The sequence below is a fragment of the Echinops telfairi genome, unplaced genomic scaffold (assembly GCF_000313985.2).
Source record: "Echinops telfairi isolate 266 unplaced genomic scaffold, ASM31398v2 ScPeMD7_32;HRSCAF=126, whole genome shotgun sequence".
Classification (NCBI taxonomy): Eukaryota; Metazoa; Chordata; class Mammalia; order Afrosoricida; family Tenrecidae; genus Echinops; species Echinops telfairi.
In genome coordinates, this window is record NW_022103929.1 from 588,024 (window position 1) to 612,541 (window position 24,518).

Genomic DNA, 24,518 nt, shown 5'->3' on the forward strand with positions numbered 1-24,518 from the left:
TAGACCAGAGGATGTACACTGGTACAGATAGGAACTGGACACAGGGAATCCAGGGCCAATGATCCCCTCAGGACCAGTGGTGAGTGGCGATACTGGGAGGGTAGAGGGAGAGTGGTTTAGAAAGAGGGAATCAATTATAAGGATCTACATGTGACCTCCTCCTTGGCGGACAGACAACAGAAAAGTGGGTGAAGGGAGACATCGGATGGCAAGATATGACAAAATTTATAAATTATCAAGGGCTCATGAGGGAGGGGGGAGCGGGGAGGGAGGGGAAAAATGAGGACCTGACGTCGGGGGCTTAAGTGGAGAGCAAATGTTTTGAGAATGATGAGGACAGTGAATGTACAAATGCGCTTTACACTATTGATGTATGTATGGATTGTGATAAGAATTGTATGAGCCCCTAATAAAACGATTAAAAAAAAAAAAGCTCAAAGCAGTAAAGCATATTTTCTTTCAGTACTTTGCTTTTCTGACAAGAAATTAATTATAGTGACATTATTATTTACTACTGTTATTTTGAGGGGATAGTGAAAGCAGTTTCTCAGATACTCATTAAGCAGCTATTTTGGGGACATACCTCCAGGCCAAGAGTTGGGAAAGTGGTTGGGGCCGAGATAAAATCTGACTGTCAAGGCACAAAGTTTCATTAGGGCCCTAAGCATGATCAGGGATCACAGAAAGTTAGAAAACTGATAGAAATGACCAGAGCTGGTTAGTTCAGATAGGACCAGTAAGTGGCTGTTATATACTACATGTTAAGTTAACGTTACTAGCCTCTGTTGGGAAACCTGGAAAACAAAAAATATCTGGCACTTTAGTTCACCGTCAGTGGCCCTGATCATGATGTGAGTGAGGAACAAGCATAGCAACCTAAAGGAGTGGCACCTCACTAGCCTCAATAAGATGAGTTGGCATAGTAACTGCAAACATGGTAAAAATGTTGTGGATGGCATAGGATCTGACAGGGTGCATTCTTTTAAGTGCCTTCAAAGGCCCTTGAAAAACTAAGTCCAATCAGTCCCTTTTGAAAGTAACTTAAGTCACTAGGCACAGACTGGATTTTTCAGCATAATTGCTACTCTATTGTGTTCTGTGAGGCAGATGGTTTTGAGGGTATGCGCTCTAGTGGCACAGTGGTTAAGTGCTCTGCTGCTAATTGAAAGGTTGACAGTTCAAACCCACCAGCCACTCCTTGTGAAAAGTCTACTTCCTTATAGCTAACTGCCTCAGAAACCCTCTGTTCAGTTCTCTGTCCTGTGGAGTGCTCATTAATTAGAATCAATTCATTGTCAACAGATTTTGGTTTTGGGTTTGCTTTTGAGTATTTTGCCTTTTGTGTTGTCTCTAAATAGAAATCTAATTGGACATGCATTTGGGTTACTTTAACAGTTGTTCAGATTCGTCTAGCTAGAAATCATTTACTAGTTAGAGCTGGTTATTGAGAATGTGAGTCAGATTGACTTGTCTTCAGGAGGCATGTGGTTTGTTGGTAGGATCAGGATTATCTCCATATCTCCTCAGCATCTTGCACTAGGGATGATCTGTGTAAAAGTAGAGACAATTTTATTAGCTTATAGTTTCAAGGAAGGCGATGTAGACATAATTACTAAATTCCATACTCTGAGCTGTTTATAACCCTTAGAGCAATTTATTTTAGAGTCTATATAAAGTCGTTCTTTCCTCATTTCCTCAGAACAAATATCTGGACTTACCACACCAAGCAGTTTACAGGCTGAAATATTTAAAGCTTCCAAAATTAATCTCATGACTAAAATGACATGAATGATGTCAGGGTTTCATCCAAAATCTTTGATGATAATGAATAATTGCCATCCTATAATCTCTTTGCTGTTACAGATATGGTACTAGAATGGATGGACCCTAGGGTTTAGTTAGAAACACCAAAACACAAACTTGGTGATGTCTAGTCAATTCTGACTGATGGCCGCCTTATATGTTACCGAGTAAAACTGCGCCATGGGGTTTTATTGGCTGTATCTTTATGGAAACAGATTGGCTGTTTTTCTGAAGTACCTCTGGGTTGATTTGAACTATAAACGTCAAGGTTAGATGCCAAGTGCAAATAGTTTGTACCACTCATGGACATAATGTTGTTACTTGCCATTAGTCAGTAGTAGCTTACATGTTGAGCTCCTGCTTTGTCAAGTACTGTACAAAGTGTTTACATGTACTACTTCATTCAAATCCCCCCCGCCACACTCCAATTCAATCTTTTAACAACCCTGTGGATTAGATGCCGTTATTCATCCTACTGTATTGTGAGGTTAGGGTCAATTCTACTTGAACTATATGAACTGATAGTAGAAGAAGAAAGCATTCTAAGGAAAAATCTGGGTCCTGTCAATAGAAAAAGGGGAGGAAAGAATGGTTGTAAGACAGTTAAGAACAATAGATATCCACTAGCGATTTTTATTAGTATTTTCTTTGTTTTGTGTTAACCCTTCCATTCATTTTTTTATTTGGTCCAGATACTCTGAGTCCAGAATGTTAATTGCTTTGAGGTGACATATTAAGTTTTATCGTTTTTTTGATACAGTCCTATCATTTTAATGTTCAGAATCTGAGGCCCAAAATAGAGAGGGACTTGCCTAAGGCCATATAACTAAAAGTGGCTTGAGCTGTTGTAAGTTGCCCTCCGGTCAGTTCCAACTCATAGCAACCCTATGTATAACAAAATGTAACACCGCCCAACACTGCGACATCCTTAAAATTGTTGCTATGTTTTAACTCATTGTGTCGTCCATCTTGTTGAAGACCTTCCTCTTTTTTGCTGCCTCTCTACCAAGTATGATGTCCTTCTCCAGGGACTGATCTCTCCTGATAGCATGTCCAAAGAATGTGAGATGAAGTTTCACCATTCCTTGCCTGTAAGGAGTACTCTGGCTGGAGGGCTAACTTTCCCACTTTACCACCTGGACATAGCATGCATTTGGCCTTTATTTGACTGTTAGTTGACATTAAGTGTGCTTATTCTCAGCTTTTCTTCTAGTTAGGATGTTCAGTATTCAACGAGTATATCATGGTAGGTTCTTTGTTTCCCCTGCAGCTCCATGATTTTTCTGATTCCCACTGGCTTTATGGAGAGAAGCTTTAAAGTAGCTCTGAGATGAACCCCCTTAGACATCTTAGTTGCTTTCAGCAGCCTCTAGAAACTTTTGTGTTCCAGATCTAATGTCCTCATTTAGACTTCCCACATTTTTTAGGCTATACTTGATGGCAGTGTGTTTGACATTTCCTAGACTTGATTTAGAGGCAGGGATGTGTTTTCTGTTTAGTTCATCTTGCATTTGAGCACCTTCCATAATGTGCTGGGATCTGCTCTGGTCATAGAAACAGCTTCACAGATGACAAGGCATGCGCCCTACCCTTGAAGAATTGACTTTGTAGTAAAAGACACAGATGTTTAAATCATTCCTATATCTTTTGGTGACTGCAAAATGTTTTCTGTTGTTCGTGGTGGTGATATATGAGCTAGTTCTTGAAGGATAAATAGTTTCTCACCAAGTGCAGGAGGCAAAAGAAGCACAGAAAGGCAAATAGGATGTGACATGTTTGGTGATTAAAAAGGACTTCTAAAAGTTGTGGTGCTTAATTAAATACCATACTTGTAACTTAAATCTCTTCCACTTGACTGCTAGTTGCTAATCTGACTTCTGGGTGCCCCAACCGCAATAGCAACCAAAAAAAACCAAACAGAAAACTCACCCAAACCCAGTGTTGCTGAGTAGATTCTGACTCATGGATACCCATGTGTTATAGAGTAGAACTGTTCTATTGGATTTTTTTGACTGTACCTTTATAGCAGCAAGTTGCCAGACCTTTCTATGTGGTATCACTAGGGGAGCTCGAACTACCAGTCTTTAGGTTAGTGGTTGAAGTAAAACTGTTAACACCAGTTAGGGTTTACTCTTTGTGTTGTTCACTCTGTGGGTTATTCAACATGACGTGACAAGTGTTTATGTCATGTATCTACCATTACAGTGTAATACAGAGGAAGTTCACTGCCCCCAAAATTCCCTGTACTCATCTATTAATTTACCCCTTTCTCCTGAATTCCTGGTAGCCAATGATACGTATCTTTAATTTTTTATTTTGTTGAGAAATATACACAGCAAAACATACCCTGATCCAACAACTATTACATGTACCGTTTAGTGATAATGGATTATATTCCTCAATTTGTGCAAGCATTCTCACCTTTTTCGAGTTGTTGTTTTTCCCTATTAGCATGAATTCATTATCCTCTAAGGTTCCTATCTGGAGCCCTGCTGGCTGCAATCAAGGTCAGGGATTTAAAACCGCCAGCCACTCCATAGGAGAAAGGGCTTTCTGTAAAGAGTTAGTCTCAGAAACTCAACAAGAGCAGTTCTACCCAGTCCTATAAGTTCACGGTAAGTCGGCCTCGACTTGAAGGCAGCAAGTTTGTTTGTTTTTAATTTAAGGTTCCGATTTAATTTTTCAAGTTGCAGTTAGCCCTTTGATCCAGTATATAGTTCTTAAAAGAGAATAATATTTTAAAAATAGTTAGCCAAGCTATTGTTTGGTTTAAAGAACATTTCAGGGAAGGATATTTTGTTTTATAAAGATTATTTCAGGGGTTTATCTAACTATGGTACCATGAAGTGTAGGTTCCATAAGAATTTAAACTTTTATTTTACATTTTCCTCATCAGATTCTTCTTTGGAATCTTTGACCAAAATGATAGCTGGGCACCATCCAGTTCTTTTGGTCTCGTGGTAAAGGAGGCAGTTGTTTATGGCAGCAATTAGCTACACATTTCATTTCCTCCTGTTTCTGACTTATTTTTCCTCTGCTGTTTGTGGTGAATAGACACCATTTGTGCCATGGATGACCTGCTGCTAGCAGGTACTATGAATTGAACTAGGAGCTAAAAGTAAACATGTTATTAGGCCAGTTAACTGTGATGTTCCGTGAAACCATGACCCCAAATCTCCAGACAAGGGAACCAAATGCCTTGAAGTTTTTTGTTGTACATAAGCAACCTCATAATCTACTCTTCTCCCCTATTGACCCTCTACCCTAACCCCTTGGTACTTAGAACTATATCTGTGGCAGAACTTTTGCCAATTTAGGCTTTGGGGTGGAAAGGGGTAACCAATCACAAGGATTTGCATATAACCTCCTCCCTGGGGGATGGACAACAGAAAAGTGGGTGAAGGGAGACATCGGACAGTGTAACGTATGACAAAATAATAATAATTTATAAATTAATCAAAGGTTCATGAGGGAGGGGGGAGCTGAGAGGGAGGGGAAAAATGAGGAGTAGCTACCAAGGACTCAAGTAGAAAGCAAATGTTTGAGAGTGATGATGGCAACAGATGGACAAATGTGCTTTACACAATGGATGTATGTATGGATTGTGATAAGAGTTGTACGAGCCCCTAATAAAATGATTTTAAAACAAAATAGTAGAATTTATCAACAGCAATTACAGTAATTGGCTGTGCAACTAAAATTCTAGTCAGTGTGTTATTTCTTTTTCTTTTTAAAAATAATTTTATTAGGGGCTCATATAACTCTTATTACAATTTATACATACATCAATTGTGTAAAGCACATTTGTACATTCATTGCCCTCATCATTCTCAAAACATTTTTCTCTCCACTTAAACCCCCGGCACCAGGTCCTCATTTTTCCCTTCCCTCCCCGTTCCCCCTTCCCTCATAAACCCTTGATAATTTATAAATTATTATTTTGTCATATCTTGCCCTGTCCGATGTCTCCCTTCGCCCACTTTTCTGTTGTCTGTCCCCCGGGGAGGAGGTCACATGTAGATCCTTGTCATTGGTTTCCCCTTTCCAACCCACCCTCCCTATACGCTCCCAGTATTGCCACTCACACCACTGGTCCTGAAGGAATTATCTGGCCTGGATTCCCTGTGTTTCCAGTTCCTATCTGTACCAGTGTATATCCTCTGGTCTAGCCAGACTTGCAAGGTAGAGTTCGGATCATGATAATGGGAAGGGGGGTGGGGTGGGAGGCGGAGGAAGCATTTAGGAACTAGAGGAAAGTTGTAGTTTTCATCATTGCTACATCGCATCCTGACTGGCTCATCTCCTCCCTGAGACCCCTCTGCAAGGGGATCTCCAGTGACCTACAAATGGGCTTTGGGTCTCCACTCCTTACTCCCCACCTCATTCACTATGGTAAGAGTTTTTGTTCTGATGATGCTTGATACCTGATCCCTTCGACACCTCGTGATCGCACAGGCTGGTATATTCTTCCATGTGGGCTTTGTTGCTTCTGAGCTAGATGGCCGCTTGTTTACCTTCAAGCTTTTAAGACCCCAGACGCTATATCTTTTGATAACCGACACCATCAGCTTTCTTCACCACATTTGCTTATTCACCCGCTTTGTCTTCAGCGGTTGTGTCGGCAAGGTGAGTATCATAGAATTTATTTATTTATTTATTTAATTTTTTTTTTAGCATTTTATTTGGGGCTCATAGAATTTAATAGAAGAATATATTCTTGCATTTTGGGAGTACTTGAGTGCAGGCCCAATGTCCTTCTGCTACCTTAATACTAAACCTATAAATATATGGACATAGATCTACCTCCCCATCCTCATATATAAATATATTTGCCTATGTACATGTCTTTATCTAGACCTCTATAAATGCCCTTTGCCTCCCAGCTCTTTCCTCTATTTCCCTTGACTTTCCTCCTGTCCCAGTATCATGCTCAGTCCCCACCAGGGTTTCAGCAATTCCTCTTTGTTGCATTACCCTTAATCATGCCCTACCAGGCCTCCCACACCCTCCTCACCATGGATTTTGATCACTTGTTGTTCCCTTGTCCCTGGGTTTATTAACACCACTTCCTTTCCCCCCACCACCCCCTCTCCCATGTCCCCCTGGAACCGTTGGTCCCGTTGTTTTCTCCTCCAGATTGTCCATCCAGCCTATCTTATTTAGACAGACCCGTGGAGATAATAACACCCACAAAAACAAGACAGAGCAAAACCAAGCAACAATACACAACAAAACAACAAACCAATGACAAACAACAAAAACAAAACACAACAAGAAAGAAAAGCTTGTAGTTAGTTTAAGGATCATTTGTTGCCCTTTAGGAGTGTTTTCCAGTCCAGTCTGTTGGGGCACCATGCCCTGGCCCCAAAGTCCACCTTTAGCATTCCCTGGGGACCTCACCGCTCCATTCCCTTGCTGTTCTGTTGCACCCCCCTTAGTGTTTTGGCTCAGTGTGGCGGGATCAGATTGGGTGCAGTTCCCACACTGTGTCTCTGGTGCTGTCCCCATAGGGCTAGGGGTCAGTGAGCGGTGTCATGTCTCATAGTGGGGCTGGCCATGTGGTCCTCTCTGTGGACTTGCTCTAATTGGGATCATTGCCCTCAAGGCCTGGTGGGCCAGGATGTGCTCCACTCTCTCCTCCTCCCCCTTCATCTGTTCCCGTGTGCTCTGATCAGATATGTCCCTCTCCCGGAGCTGCAGATTCAATGTCATCCTTTGAAATAAATTCTTCTGGGTGGAGGGGCAGGTGTCCACTGTTATTTCTATCACCATTAAAATTACCTTTTGGATTCCCTCCTCTGGTAACCTACATTTTTCTCCACACATTGGCCTTTTCTTGTTGTTTTATGTAAGTGGGCTATACAATATTTGTCCTTTTGTGATTGATTTAACGCAGCATGGTGTCTTCCATAAAGAAAACAAGAATCCCACAACCGAACCAATAAATAACATGGTAAACTGTGATAAGATAGAAGTTATTAAGGATTTAATTTTCATTGGTGGGTTTCACAATCAATACCCACGGAAGTGACCACCAAGAAATCAAGCACTGTATTTGTTGCATTGGACAAATTACTCCAAAAAGACCTCTTTAAAGTGTTAAAAAGTATAGATGTCACTTTGAAGACTAAGGTGTACGTAACCCAAGTCATGGCATTATCATTGCTACATGTGCATATGGAAACTGAACAATGAATAATGAAGATAGCAGAAGAATTAATGCTTTTGAATTATGGTATTGGTGAAAAATAATACATAGTGTCACAGACTGATAGAAGAACAACCATCAGTGTTGGAAGAAGTACAGCCAAAAAGTGAGCCTCGTGAGAGGTACTAGTACTAGGGATACATATATAAGCAAGATAAATCAGGTAGATAAGCCTTTTAATCGTGGAGAGACAGATTCACTGAACAAGTGAAATTCCTTATTGATGAGGGCTATAAAGGAGAAGCACAAGGTGTTACGCACACTTTTAATGGGGCTTTTTCTCTGTGTAAATCAGGCGTATGGGAAGCAAAGTGTAACATTTCTGGGGAAATGTTTAAACTGAGGATAAATGAAAAGCAAACAGGAGAAAGGAGGCAGTTTTTGTGTTGTGGGGTGCAGTGTTTTTATCAACTATGGATAGAACACCTACTGTGTGTTTACCTTTCTCAGTGCTTGATTTTTTTTCTATAGTATGAAAGTTACACACTAATGAAGTTAATGTACTTCAGACTTTTTGGGTCTTCTTTGAGAGATTTATTCCAACCTGAATAGCATATTTAAAATAGAAGAATTGGTTCTATGTGTGTGTTGGTAAAGCTCTTCAACATCTGTGAAATTAAATAAAATTTCCCTGCTTGATATTGGTTGTAAATTTATATTTTGTATAATGGCTCTCTTTTAGAAAATAACATTAAATAGAGCATTATAGGTATCAGTGAATTGTAGGGACTCTGGCTGTACAACGGTTAGCACTTAGCTACTGAAAGGTCCACCGCTTGACCTCACCAGCTTCTCCATGTGACAGTCTGCTCTCATAAAGATTACAGATTAAGAAACCCAATGGGGCAGTTGTACGCTGTCCTATAATGTCTCTGAGTAGTTTGAATTGATTCTATAGCAAAGTATGTATCAGAATCAACTTGCGGGAACAGCAACACATGAAGTATAATTTTCTGTAAATTTTATTTCAACAAACATTTGATATCTTATTCATAATTGTGCTATTGCTTATTCAGTGCCTATTGTGTGTTGAGGAAGCTTTCTACATTTTATATAGGCATCTGACTTAATCTTGATTCCAATTCTGTAATATACCTTTATATCTCCATTTGTGTATTAAGATGATGAAATGGAAACTCAGAGGCATACTCATTATTTACAGCTAGGATTCAAACCATACCTTTGATATCTGAGAATGTTTTTGTTTCTTTCATGCTAAATTATATTTTTGGAGTGAGCTTGCAGTTTTTCACAAACTATAATCATTCTCCCTATTGCTTTCTTTTTAGGATTTTGTCAGGATGAATTGGCAGAGCTTGATCCAGGCACTAGTAAGTTCTGAAAATTCCTTGATGTTTATTGGTAAGAAAAGTATGTGTAAACTTTTAAATATATAAACTTGTTGCTGATAAGTTTATGACTTAGGTTTTTATTTCACTTTATTTAATTTCACTGTTTTAATTTATAATTATGGGAAGAGTATCTTTTTAAAGCTATGTTTTCATTTTTCTTTTTTTCCTTTTTTCTTAATATGATCAGAATATACACATTTAATGGAAAGTCAATTTGCTGAAATTTCTTCTTAATATCCATTTTCTTGTTTTAATTCTTTTACAAGACTAGTAACAGAAAATATTTTTATTAATAACAAAAATATTTTTACCTTTGCACAGAGAATCATGTACTCTCACCGATTTCCTAAAATATTGACTAGTTTTAGTTAGACACAGTTTCTTTGCAAAGATACATTATGCTTGGTTTAGAAACTGATAATTATCTTTTTACTGAAGCTTAATTTGTAAAGCACTGTCATTTTCAGTCTTAGGTCATGAGGGGTCACCTTTTAAAGGTTTAACTAAATGATGTGTTTTAGGATTGTATAAGTCTTGGGCATAGATAATCATTTGTATTTCTGGTGCTACCAAAATGTAGTCTGTACCTTTCTGGGAAAATTGTTATAATTGTTAGAGATATATCGTGTACATAAGAGTACTCGGTGTATTTAGATTTAATTTTCTTACCGTGTTGAAAGATCAAGTGATAATTCAAATGGGAATCTATGAGAGTCTAGAGCTATTTTTCTTATTCTAGTACATTTTAGGGTCATGGGACTGGCTATTTGCCACTAATCTGTCTGAGCTCAATATTAAAGCTTACCTCATCATCCTAGCTAATATCAGCTCTCTAAGGTTGTGGGTCTTCTCACATATTTTATATTTGAAACTCCTCAAGCCCCCAAAACATACCTTGCATAGTATAAATATTCATGTTTTTTCAGTTAATACTGGTTGAGTTACAAAACAAGTTACACAATGTATCAAACATCTGTCATTTTAGAAGTTGTCTAAAGCAATTTTCTATTAGATAGTATAGTCCCTCTTTACCCTACCACTACTCCCATCAGGCCAGTACCTCTGAGTGACTACATTATTTTTTTCTCTGTCTTTTTCTCTATGAATAATAGCCTTACATGGAGAAAAAGATAAAGTGAGTTGTTTTTTTTGTATTTTCTTTATTAGAAGTTTTTTGAACACTAGAAAGACATTGAACTATACACAAAACATGCCAGATAGTTGAAAATTCAGTCACACATTGAGTGTTCTTTTGTTCTAGGTACTAGGGATATGATAGTGTAGTATCTATCCTCATGGATTAATAGCCTCGTGGAAAAGATTTCCTTGTTTGGAATTATTTAAACAGACACTTTTACTACCTCTAATTTTGCACTTAGTACCCAAACTTATTTTTTTTCCAGAGCTTATAATAATTGAAAATAATTCATGTTCATCTTCTAAGGCCCTTGATATTCTTATAAACATAATTGCTTAAGCATTTTTTCTAAGTCAAATAATCCTACCACATTTAACCTTTTTTTATATATGTTCTAGCTAGATGTGTTGACTTAGACAGTTCCCTTTTCCACGAAATAAACAAGTAGTGAATCATGGTTTTATATATCAATATAAAATGGTGCCGCCCTAAAACAGTGGTTCTCAACCTGTGGGTCACGATCCCATTTGGGGGTCAAATGACCCTTTCACAGGGGTTGCCGATTCATAACTAGCAAAATTACAGTGATAAAGTAGCAACGAAAATAATTTTATGGTGTGGGGGGTGTCACCATGAGGAACTGTATTAAAGTGTCGCGGCATTGGGAAGGTTGAGAACCACTACCCTAAAAAAGTAACTTTTCTTTTTAATAATTGTACATAGCATATAAGGGTAATATCCTCAATAAATTTTATATTATCTTTGTGAAGTTAGTAGTGTTAATATTCTTGCCCCCACAGAAATACAATCTGATTCTTATAAAAGTAATGGGCAGAAATAAAATTTTATCACCTCAATCAGCACCAGTCTAGGAATTCATATGAGTTGGCTTAGCCTTACTAAGTTTTAGGAAGCCTCAAGGCTGAGATGGCTTGTGTACATGCTGTTAAATTCAAGGCTGAGATGGCTTGTGTACGTGCTGTTAAATTCCTTAGAGGTGTTGATAGTTCAAAATCCATGGCTTCTTATTGGGAAGGACTATCTCCTACTTTTTTTGGGGTGGGGCGGCTTAAAGAGTTTTATTGGCGTATAATTCACAACCTATCCTATGTTAATAAGTCATGACTTTCTCACATGAGTAAGAAATGTCTCTGTGTTGCATCTTTGGAATCTGGAGGTCCCAGTGTGTTACTTCACTCCTAATTCCCTCTTCAATTCCTGGTAGGGAAAGCTCACACTTGCATATTTGGAAATAGGAAATACTGTTGTTAACATATGTTGGGCAATGATTGTGGACATCAGATTTGGGAAAACAGGTGGGATGTTTTGGAAGTAGTTAAGGAAAGACTGACTCATCCAATTCAAGTGGCCTTTAAAACGTTTCGGTGATATAGCAGTTGGGCTGCCATGCATAAAATATGGACAGCTGTTCACACTCTGACTGCCTTCGTCCGATTCCTGGACTTCCTGGAGTCCAATGTTATGGCACAGGTTCAGGCTAAGTTCATTTCTACACGAAGCCTCCCTGTACCCAACTTATTAGCATAAACTAAGGACAAGGGCAGTCAAAGGTCAAGAAGAGAAGTTCAAAACTGCACAACCTTTTTGTGCTTCTGTTTCCAAATAACCCCAGTCTCCCCTTCTTCCCTAGTTTTTTCCTCAGCCATCGTGTTTACTGTGTAATTATAAAACTCAAGAGAACAAGAACCAACGTGATACAAGGGAAGTTAGAGAATAGAAGTCATTGTTCTTAAAACAGGAAAAATAATTGATTTATGTTTGGGGACCAATTAGGCTATAAAACAGGAACAGTAAATGGACCTGTGGCTTCAGGACAGCTACTTGTTCTGATTTCTGTTCCACAGACAAGAGGCTCCTCAATAAAAATTGTCAGCTTCGTAGGCTAAATTATTAATTCCTTTCATGCTTCACAGGGATTGTAAACAGCACGTAATACAGGAAAACAATTGATTATTCAGTTATTGGCCAGATAGGGGGGTCAAAGGGTAAAGAATTGGATTAGCAACAGCTGTTCTTCCCAGTTATGTTTTTGTTCCTTTAAAAAAAAAATCTTATTTCAGCAATACAGTTTCTATATTTTTGCTGTCTATATCATTAAACTTAAGTCTCTTTTTGTAAAATAATTTCATAGATAATTAAATGGAGAATAGATATTGACTAAAGTTCAAAAACACACATACTTTGTTTCCAAAGTTGAATATGATATTCTTTTTAGTATGTATACACTAGGTGGCTTGTAAAAAGTATATTCTTGATTCAAGGTAAGTAACTATTTGAAGTTAGATCAAAAACTTTTAAAGGAATTTTTATCAGCTGGTTGATGATCTTGGTGCAGCTTGATTAAAAGGGAAAAAAAGCCTTTTAAACTGTTTTAAACAGACAGTAGCATGCTTATTGTGGAAAATACAGAAAACATTGAAAGAAAGATACGAAAACCTAGAAGTAGCCATTGTTTCTCATTTGAGAATATATCCATCAGTTTGTCTGGATTAATTTTTAACACAATTAGGAATCCTGATATGTATGTAATTCTGTGTCTTATATTTCCTAGTCAGCCTTTCATAAAATTTTTAACGGTAGGATATAATTTTATTGTAAGTTATCATGATTTATTTTTCATCATTTAAATTATTTTCACTTTTTCTTCTTTACAAACAGTGCTATAATGAGCACCTTTGTATATAATTTTTTTTCCCTGCCGTTCAAATGAGTGCTTTAGCTTTTGTGCACAATGCTTCAAATAATTTGTGGGAAAATGGAATGAGAACATAATAGATTTTTTTTTAAGCTTTCATAACATTAAACCTATTCTGAACTTAAAGCCTGGACTTTGACTTATGATTACTTGGATTTATCTTGACTCCAATATGTATAGCTCTGTGATCTTGGTTATTTAATTTCTCTCTACTTCAGTTTTCTCACCTATAAATTGGGGATGGTAAAAATTTAGTCCTACTTTATAAGACTGTTGTGAGGATTAAATAAACTGATATGTGTATGGTGTTTAGAAGAATGTTTGGTAAATGGTAAACACTATTAAGTGTGTCCTGTTCTAGGCTATTTAGTAAAATGTTGAAATTCTTACTGTTTTTATACTAATGGGATGCTATAATGGCACTTTCTTAAATTAAACTAGCCTATGTTTCTTAATGACACACAGAGAAACCATTCCAGATGTTAGCAGGTGTTAGTTTTCAAGTAAACATTTAATTAGAGGAGCAGACTTTGTATACTGCTGATTACTTTGGCCAAAACTCTTCTTTATCATCTGGTTGTTGGTTAGGCTGTTTGGTTCCCTCCCTCACCCAGCAGCAGGTACCCATCAATCCAAATGATGACCATCTGCCATCCCATTTCTTTAACCTCTAAGGAGACAAAAAATATTAACTTCTACTTATTTTAAAACAAATATACAGGGTATGTATTCTGTTTAGTTAACAGGAAGGTTTTAGAGAAAGCATTCTGAGGAAAAGAATTTATGCAATTAAAAACCTGACCATTACTATTTAACAAATCCAGCATATGTGGAGTTTTTGCTGACTCAGACTTTAAATAAAATGTTCTGCGATGATTAAGGACCTAGATAAATGAGCATTCAAAAAGAGACTTGGAAGTTAAATTAATCCTATCCTGACCATAGGATTTTCTTGCTAACAGAACTGTTAAATGTCTGTCTGTCTTTCTATCTATCTATTTAATCTATAGCTTCAGAGTAAGACTTCATGGTATCACTAGCTTGCTCTAGCTTTACATTAAGCTGAAAAGAGTCTTGGGGCATCTGAAGTTCAAAAAAAGCAATCAAACAGATGTGAAGGAGCGTGGACAAAGTGGAAACCCAAAGCCCACCTGCAAGACAATTGGACAGGCCCTCACGGAGGGGCCCAGGGCTGGGGGCAGGGAGAATGAGGAAGTCAGGCTGTAAAAGCATAGCACTGATGAAACTCATAACTGCCCTCTGGTTCTTTAATATTTCTTCCCCTTACTATGTAGGCTTATGTTTCATTTCATTAATACTGTTAGACCAATGTCCTTTCAGGTGTATAAGTAAGATTGTTTGATGCAGGAATGCCAGGATGAATGACCCTACAATAATCGCAATGGGAGTTATGATCCCCCCTGAGGGTGGGGGAGGGGGCGCTGAGAGCAATGCTGACTGTAAAACTCCACTTGAGGGGAGTGAATAACAGAATTTCAGGAGGAAAAAAAAATATATATATACCTTTAATAATAATAGAATATTAATAATAATACATAACAACAACAAGGGTTCCTGGGGGAAGGTGAGGGAGGGAGAGTAAAAAGGTGAGCTGATTATCAAAGAGTTCAAGAAGAAAGAAAATGTTTTGAAACTGATTGTAGTAGCAATTGTATAATTATGCTTGAACTATTTGAATTATGGAATGTTATGACATCTGTAAGAGCTCCCGCTAAAATGATGAATTATAAAAAAGAAAGAAAAGAGTCTTGGGATTACATGGAGACTTTTGTGGATTCTTAAAGCTATTGGAGAGAAATCTACATTTCAGCTAGCTACCTATATAGACACAGTTCAAAATTCCTGTTCTGCCTCACGTGTTAATGAGTTTATTCCTAGTTGTCAAATTGTGTGCTATAATTTTTGGCCTCAGAAAGCATTCTATATAAATCCAGGTGTGATTTTCAGAGCATGAACTTAGGCTGGATATTGGTGATCAATGAAGAAAAGAAAATTAGCAGTTTGGATATTCTTTATGTGCTAGTCATTAGGTATGTATTCACTAGGAATGAAGAAAGTTATATAAAATTGTCTCCCCCTCTCCCTTTTTTTTTTTTACTTTGTAATACTTAAACGTGAAATCCAAGGTAGGTAGAGCTATAGAGACAGTGATTGGGTTGATGATTTTTTGGGGGGTATGGGGAGCTGATGACAATGAGCACAAGAAAGAAGTAAATGTTCTACAATTGATAGTGAAGATGATTGTACAACTCTCTTTAGTATGATTGAACTATTATATGATCTATGAATTATATGCCAAAAAAAGTCTTAAAAACAAATAGCCTTTTCCACAATTGTACCAACCTAAGTATCACAATCAACAGAGAAGAGTGAAGTTGTCAAGGATTTAATGTTAGTTGGATCCACATTCTTTATCTTCGGGAGCAGCAGTCAAATAAAATGCCATAAAAAAGAAAGAAAGAAAGAAGATGCCATATTGGACTGGAAAAATTTGGAAAAAGATCTCTCTAAAGTGTTAAAAAGCTAAGATGACACCTTGGAAACTAGGATGCACCTGATCTGACTTGTGATATTTTCAGTTGCCTCAGGTGTATATAAAAGCTGCACAATGCATAAGGAAGAATGTAAAATTATTGATGCCTTTAAATTATGATATCAAAGATTTTTGAATATGTCATGTACTTCAACAATTTTATGTTGGAGGAAGTACAGCTAGAAAGCTCCTTAAAAACAGGAATGGTGAGACTTCATTTCTTTTTATTTGTTTGTATCAAAATACAAAGGTCCCCTTGTCTTTAACTACCTTATCAACATTTTTTCTAAATATCTTCAGGACTCTCTTTTTGTATAGATTAGGGTGATTTTGGATCTGAGTGTGATAATTTTACTGTGTAAAAGGTTCCTAAAGAGATTTCTTTTGTGACTTGGCCTCAGGATTATTGCACTATTTGTCACACAGGTTCTTTCTGAAAGCAAATGAAGATAACTTTACAGATTTCCTTTTTTCTGTCCTTTCTGTTCCCAATCCTCCAGTGTTCTACTAGTGAGTTAGGTATTTGGCATTCCTCACAGTTCAAGAGCCTGCTTCTAAAGCATCAGCAGAATCTGCTAGATCAAGTCAAGTCTCTTATGCATGTGGCCTTTTGCTGGTGAGTTCTCTTCTGATAAGGATTCTTTTGAACAGAATAGGGGTGGGATAAGATCCAGAGTTAAGTTGGAGCTCTCATCCCCTTGACCTCTGCCCTTATTTCAGAGTTTATACTGACATGGTAGGGGCTTCCTGTGGAGCAAGAGTTTAGCACTTGTTTACAATTGCTGTAAAGATAGTTGTATTCAAAGGCAGTTGTTAGGTCCAGGGATAGTCAGGATCTCTGGCACTATCTCTGAGGGGTTCAGGGAATGCTTGAACATGTAGATCTAGAGATTTATAATGATGACTTAGAAAGAAAGACAAGAAACACTGAGCTGAATATGAAAGAAAAGAGAGGCTTCTCTTCTTTGAAGGGAGCTGGCAGTCTTTGTCAACCAAACTGAATGATTAATAAACATGTTGCTCTATGCACAGGAAAAGATAAATTGCATGAATAATAATATTCACAGTGCTAATATAGTGTTATTTCTTCTCACCTATTAGTAAAAAATCCTGTATGCTAAATGTAGTTCATCCTATAGATGTATTTGATTTGTAGAGTGTCTAAATAAAAGTATATTGGTTGTCCATTTAAAACCTCCAAGAATTTCATAAAAATTTGACTTAAAAAAAGTAGACTTCAATTCTAATAGAACCTGCAGTAATGGCTACCTCTTCTATTTATTTATAAGTGTTTTACTGTGCTCCTGGATTAAGTTTAAGGAGCCTTAGTTATGTAATGGGTTATGTAGTTGGGCTACTAACTGCAGGGTCATCAGTTTGAAACCAGTGTGCTCTGAGGGAGTAAGATAAGAGGGACAATCTTATAGGGCTGTTATGAGTTAGAATTGACTTGATGGCAGTGAGGTGTTGTAAATTTACACAGCAAACTTGAATGGGAATTTGACAATTCATAGACGAATTATACTATGACATTGGCTGCAATCCCTACATTATGTCAGCACTCTCACTATTTACATCTCTCTAGTTTCCCTGCCCCTGTTTGCTTGTGTGTGGATATTGACCATTGGTCTCCTATAGACTATTATTTAAAGGAGCACATTCCTCACAGGTGTTATTGTTTGTTTTGTAGGCCAATCTGTTATTTAGCTGAAAGGTGACCTCTGGAAATGGCGTCAGTCCCAATTTAAAAGAGTATCTTAGATTGATGGTGTAGAGGTTCCTCTAGTCTCTGTCAGTGTAACAGTGTGTGACCAAAAAGGCCTGATTTGTGACAGGCAGGGGACTGGTTTTGCCACCACGACAATGCACCTGCTCACACAGCCATCTCAGTTTTTTTGGCAAAAAACAGCATGCTTCTCTTGCCCCACACCACCTTACTTACCTGACCTTGCCCTATGCTACTTCTTTTTGTTTCCGTGAATGCAGAGGGACTTGGAAACATTTTTCAAATTCATCTGTTTGGATGGCTGGCAGCACCTCTCGCCTCTTTTTCTTCACCTCTTCTATGTCAGCAAATCACTGTCCTTTCCAAGAATGGAATCACAGATTTGACAAATGTATTAAGTGTAATGGTGATTTGAAGGTGATAAGGTTGTTTGGTTAAAAATTTTTTTAAATACATAGCTTTGAAAAAAAAAGCCCGTTTTTTTGTAGACACCTACATAAAAGCACGTACTTGATTCCATTTACATGATGTTTTAGAGCAGGTAAAACTAACTAACTGTGACAGAAATCAGAAATTATTCCTTCTTGGAGTAGAGGAATAGAAGAAAACTTCCTGAAGGAAGGGAAATGTTCTCTATCTTGATGGGATAGGTATTTTAATAGTGTATGCATTTGTGAAAACTGCTTGTACTTTACATTTAAAACCTGAGCATTTAAATATATGTAAATTTCATTACATGTAACTCATACTACAATTTTTTAAAGGGGGAAAGTAACATGGACTTTGAGATTAGAAAGGTTTTGCTCTGTGATAAGGTCAGCTGTGTGACCTTATCAAAGTGTTAAACTGTTCATTTCTTAGTTTGTAAAATATAGAAAACAAGAGTAGCTACATTATAGAGTTGCCACGAGAGTAAATTAAATGTTTTAAAGCAATTAGCAAAAAGTGACTGCTCACTTAATATCAACAATAATATGTTAAGAACTCTAGTCATATACTTCAGGAAATGGGAATGACTATAACAGCTAAATGCTAGACAGTTCACATTTATTATTTTAATTTTTAAAACACTCTCTTTCATCAGAGAGTATTACTGTTCTATAGATGAGAAGATGTGCTTCATAGAGTGTCTATATAGCTACTCAACTAGGGAGTAGCAAAATTTGAATGCAAACTCTCATAATTCTTTTCACCAAGCCAGGCTATTTTCCATTTAGGTCACTTCCAGCAATGTCATCTTAAAATTGTTAGAAAGCATAATTGTTATGAGAAGCTCTTGAAAGTTTCCTTCATTCTCGATGGTACTGACTCAAAGCTCCCAACAATGAAATAGAGACCAATTCTGATGGCTTCATTAGTGGAGCTGCGGGCTTTCTAATGGAAGCCCAAGAGGCTTCAAGATGGCTCATAATAATGAAGAGCACCAATTTCCCTTCTCTTTAGAATAAAGAGATCTCAAGATACAAGAATTCTGAATACAAAATCTGTGATTAAATGGCAGCTGCAATAAAAAACATACGTTTTTGATTAATGTAAACCCTTGCAAAAGTCTAAGATGAAAAAATAAAGTCACTCTGTATTCCCTTACAGTTAGTGTATGAGGGGTACTCCTCAAAAACGGCATTTTAAAAACTCTCCATTGCACTTAATACATTTGTCAAATCTGTGATTCCAGTGAAAATTTCCTCTGGCAGTGGGTTTGTATATGTATACGATGGTACTTCAGTTGTGGAATGGTTCCAAGCTGGAACTTTCCACTATAGCAAAGTGTAGGGGGGGAAAGTTTGTAACTGTACTCCATAGTTGAACTGAAAATACAACTTGAAAACACCTGTGTGGCCTGATAGTGAGCCAAGTCTTGCCTGGGGCAAAAAGGGGTTACGCTTCAGTCTAAGCTCCTTTCTTGCTCAGACAACATACAATACATGTGTTAGTGAATTAAAATGTTCATCATTGTGCTTTATTTGCGCAAAATATTGTGACCATGATGCCAAAGAAAGTTAGTGATACCAGCAGTTAGTTAAAAGGAAAACTTACAATTGTGTTAAAGAAAGAAATCATTGTGAATTTTGAATCAGATTGCCGTTTGTCTGCTTTGGTAGCTGAATACAGCATGGCTAAATTTTAAATGTTGACATAATCGACATGGGGGGTGGGGCGGGGAAATGAAGTGATTTATGCCGCTAATGTAGCTAAAGGTGTAAAATTGTTAACCATGAAACAAAGAACCCGGACCACCCAGACCCTTGAAGAGGTTGATAAGTTACTGTTAATTTGGATAAATCAGAAACAACTCCATGGTAATAGTATATCAGAGAGTTATAAGCAAGAAGGCTAAAAGCTTCCATAGTAACTTACATTCTTGGAAAAAATGTATATATAAGTGTGATTTTGAGGTCTCAGAACCAACCAATTCTTTGGCTTTCTATTATTTCTTATGAGAAAAATGTATTCAGTTTTCTAACTCTTTGGTGTTTGAATATGAATTTGGAATGCATTTTCAGTAATCGAGGTATCACTGTTGTATTAACCTGTTTTTTCATCATTATCATACTGTCTTGATTATTACAGCTTTCTAATAAATCTTGAAATCCAATGGTTTTTTTGTCTGATTTTCCTTTTTAAAGTTTTGATCATTCCAGGATGCTGTTATTTTTTTCCCTCCCTTTTCATTTTGAATTTCCATATAAAATTTAAAATCAGTTATCTTTTTAACAAGATTTTTATTGTATTTCCTTGACTATCAATTTGTTAATTGTATCATAACAATATTTTCCTAATCCATAAAGTCAGTTTATATTTCCATTTATGTAGTCCTACTTTATTGACTCTCAGCAATCTTTTAAAAATTGTAATGAAGTCTGTGTACATCTTTTTAGAAACTTATTCTTAAGTATATAACTTTAATGACATGGAAAATGGCATTGCTTTTTAAATATTACTGTTTTCTAGTTAATTGTAATATATAGAAACTTTTGGATCCTGTGGCCATTGTTAAGTTCAAAGTTCATTTAGTAGTTCAAGTCATTCAAGAAAATGAATTCCTTAGTATTTCTTTTTGTTTTTTAACTAAAATCTGTATGTGTCCTTAGTATTTCTTATACACATATCTTTGAATAAAAAGTTTTACTTCTTTTTTGGTGTTGATGACTTTTTTTAAAACTTAACAGTACTAGCTAAAGTTTCCGAAACGATGGCACTTAAAAATGGTGAAATGGCATTATGACATTGCTGTCTTGTTTATTTTAGGAAGAAAGAATTTAATTTTGCATCAAGTATGATGTTAGATATAGACATTTTTAAAGATATGTTTTGTCAGGTTGAGGAGCCCTGGTGGTATAGTGCTTACATATTGGACTGCTAATCAGAAGATCAGCAGTTTGAAACCACCAGCTGCTCCACAGGAGATAAATGAGGTTTTCTACTTCTGGAAGGTGTTTGTCTCAGAAACCCACAGAGGCTGTTCTACTCTGTCTTTTAAGGGTTGCTATGAGTTGTAATCAACTTGATGGCAGTGTTTGTTTGTTTTTTGTTACCAGGTTGGGGTAGTTTTCTTCTACTCTTTGTTTGCTAACAGTTTTTTGTTATCATGCATCAGAGTTGAGATTTTCAAATACCAGTAACTTTTTCTGCATCTGTTTAGGTGGTTGGATGGTTAACATTGGTAAGTTACATTGATTTTTTTTCAAGGTTGAACCAGCTATGCAATTTTTGGGGATAATAACCCCTATGTGATCATTATATATTATCATTTTTTCATATTGCTGAATTCAACTTGATATTATTTTGATAAGCTTTTTGTGATTACGGTCTTAAACTCAGTGCCATGTTAATTCTAAAAGATATTTTTATTTAGTTCAAATTTTGGACATGTCCTTTATAATTTTATTTGTAGGGCTACATTATTGTTGTAATAGTCATAAATCAACTGTCTTGCCATTTTATTCATAAATCTCTATCTCCTAAAGATCTGCTATATCAATTTTGCAGTCTCCATCTAGTGGTCTTTTCTAGAAAACACAATGGTAAGAACCTGTGATAATGCATTTATTCTTATTTAATGTGTTTGTCAATTAGTCCACTAGGTGGCAACAGGCTCTAACTGAAAGGTGAAAAAGAGATGAATGTGGAAAATAGAAGAAAACAATGTTTACAAAGCTTACAATTAAACAGAGTGATAAAATGGAGTTTTCTGAAAGTAGTTTGCAGGAGAGAACACAGTTATACCATTAGCTCACTCTAAGAAATGTAGGAAATGAAGGGAGACACCGGGCATTGTAAGAGATGACAAAATAATAATAATTTATAAATATCAAGGGTTCATGAGGGAGTAGGGAATGGGGAGGGAGGGGGGAAAATGAGCTGATATCAAGGGTTTAAGTGGAGAGCAAATATTTTGAGAATGATGAGGGCAATGATTGTACAATTGTGCTTGACACAATTGATGTATGTATGGATTGTGATGAGTTGTATAAACCAAAAAAAAAAAAAAAAGAGTTGTATAAACCCCCAATAAAATGATTTTTAAAAATGTAGGAAAACTCATAGTAGCCCTAAATAAAATAATGAAACACCAAACAGTTTGCACTGTTCTTTTATTTGAGCTCATCATTAGAGCCATCATTGTCAGTATTTTTGATCAAGGGCCTCCTTTGTTCAATGCCCCTCCACTTTACCAAGCATGATGTCCTTCTCCAGGGACTCATCTCTTCTGATAACGTGTCCAAAGTACATGAGATGAAGTCTTAGTATCCTTGCCTCTAACAGGCATTCTGGCTGTATTTCTTCCAAGATGGAACTTGGTTCTTTTGGCAGTCCATGATACTGTCAATATTCTTCGCTAATACCATAATTCAATGCATTGATTTTTCTTCTGTATTCTTTATTTATTGTCCAACTTTTACAAGCACATGAGGCAATTAAAATACCATGGGTTGGGTCATGTGTCCTTTAGTCTTCAAAATAACATCTTTGCTTTTCACAGCTTTATATTTTTCCTTTTTTTTCCCTTTAATCATTTTATTAGGGACTCATACAACTCATCACAATCCATACACACATCAATTGTGTAGAGCCCATTTGTACATTCACTGCCCTCATCATTCTCAAAACATTTCCTCTCCACTTAAACCCCCGGCATTAGGTCCTCATTTTTCCCCTCCCTCCCCGCTCCCCTCTCCCTCATGTGCCCTTGATAGTTTATAAATTGTTATTTTGTCATATCTTGCCCTGTCCGACGTCTCCCTTCACCCACTTTTCTGTTGTCCGTCCCCCAGGGAGGAGGTCACATATAGTTCCTTGTAATTGGTTCCCTCTTTCCTACCCACTCTCCCTCTACCCTCCCTGTTTCGCCACTCACACCACTGGTCCTGTAGGGCTCATCCGCCCTGGATTCCCTGTATTTTCAGTTCCTATCTGTACCAGTGTACATCATCTGGTCTAGCCAGACTTGCAAGGTCGAATTCGAGTCATGGTAGTGGGAGTGGGGAGGAAACATTTAGGAATTAGAGGAAGTTGTATTTCTCATCGTTGTTACATCGCACCCTGACTGGCTCATCTCCTCCCCGAGACCCCTCTGCAAGGGGATCTCCAGTGGCCTACTGATGGGCTTTGGGTCTCCACTCCACACTCCCCCCATCATTCACTATAGTAAGATTTTTTGTTCTGATGATGCCTTATACCTGATCCCTTTGACACCTCGTGGTTGCATGCTTTTCACAGCTTTAAAAGTGGTCTTGTGCATCAGTTACCTAGTGTGATGAGTCGTTTGTTCTGTTGACTACTGCTTCCATGAGCAGTAATTGTGGATTCAAGCAAGATGAAATCCTCGATAGGTTTAATCTTTTCTCTACAAAGCAAGATGAAATCCTTGACAACTTTAATCTTATCTCCACTTATCATAATGTTACCTTTTGGTTCAGTTGGAAGGACTTTGGCTTTCTTTACTTTGAATTGTCCATATTGAAGACTGCAATCCTTGATTTTCATAAGCAACTGCTCAAAATCCTCCTCACTTTGAACAAGCAAGGTTGAGTCATCTTTATATCTCTTGTTGTTAATAACCCTTCCTCTAATCCTGATGCTACATTCTTTATATAATCCAGCTTCTCTGATCATTTGCTTAGCATACAGATTTAGTGAGTATGGTGAGAGGATACAACCCCGAAGCACACCTTTCCTGATTTTAAAACCATGCAGTATTCTCTTGTTCTGTTTGCACAGCTGCCTTTTGATCCTTGCACAGATTCCTCATGAGCACAATGAAGTGTTCTGGTGGAATGCTCATTCTTCTCAAGGCTACCTATAGTTTGTTATGATCAGTCAAATGCCTTTGCATAGTCAATAATACACAAGTAAACATCTTTGTTATACTTTTGCTTTTCAGCCAAGATGCATCTAATATTAGTAATGATATCCCCTTGTTCCATAACAACTTTTGAATCCAACCTGACCTTGTAGCAGCTCTCTGTCAACTGTTGTGGGTGATTATCAGCAAAATTTTACTTGATTGTGATATCAATGAGATTGCTCTATAATTTGAGCATTCTTGTGGGTTACCTTTCTTTGGAATGGGCACAAATATGGATCTCTTCCTGTCAGTTGGCGAAATAGCTGTCTACCAATTTTCCTGGCATAGATGAGTGAGTGCTTCCAGTGCTTCATTGGCATGTTGAAATATTTCAGTTGGTATTCCATCAATTCCTGGATCCCTGTTTTTGGCTAATGATCTCAGTGCAGCTTAGGCTTTTTTTTTTCCCCTGTACCATTGGTGTTTGCTCATATGCTACCTCTAGAAATAGCTGAATGTTGTTAACTAGTTCTTTTGGTACAAAGACTGTGCTTTTTATCTTCTTTTGATTCTTCCTGCATCCAATATTTTGCTCTTAATATCTTTCAATTTTGTAACTCTAGCCTTGACTTTTTTTCTTGTGTTTTTCAGTTTAACTAATATGACGAGCGTGTTCCGCCTTTTTGGTTTTTTTTAGGTCTTTGAACATTTCATTATAATGTTTTCCTTTAT

At 37.1% G+C, this 24,518-nt stretch overlaps 1 protein-coding gene across 1 annotated transcript in view; it reads left to right on the forward strand.

The window, feature by feature from the left end:
- NR6A1 (nuclear receptor subfamily 6 group A member 1) overlaps positions 1-24,518 on the forward strand; it is a 232,504-nt gene that overhangs the window by 30,912 nt on the left and 177,074 nt on the right. The window contains exon 2 of the mRNA XM_004716460.2: positions 9,301-9,342. Within this exon, the coding sequence (XP_004716517.1) occupies positions 9,301-9,342 (42 nt within the window). The remainder of the gene's footprint in view (positions 1-9,300; positions 9,343-24,518) is intronic.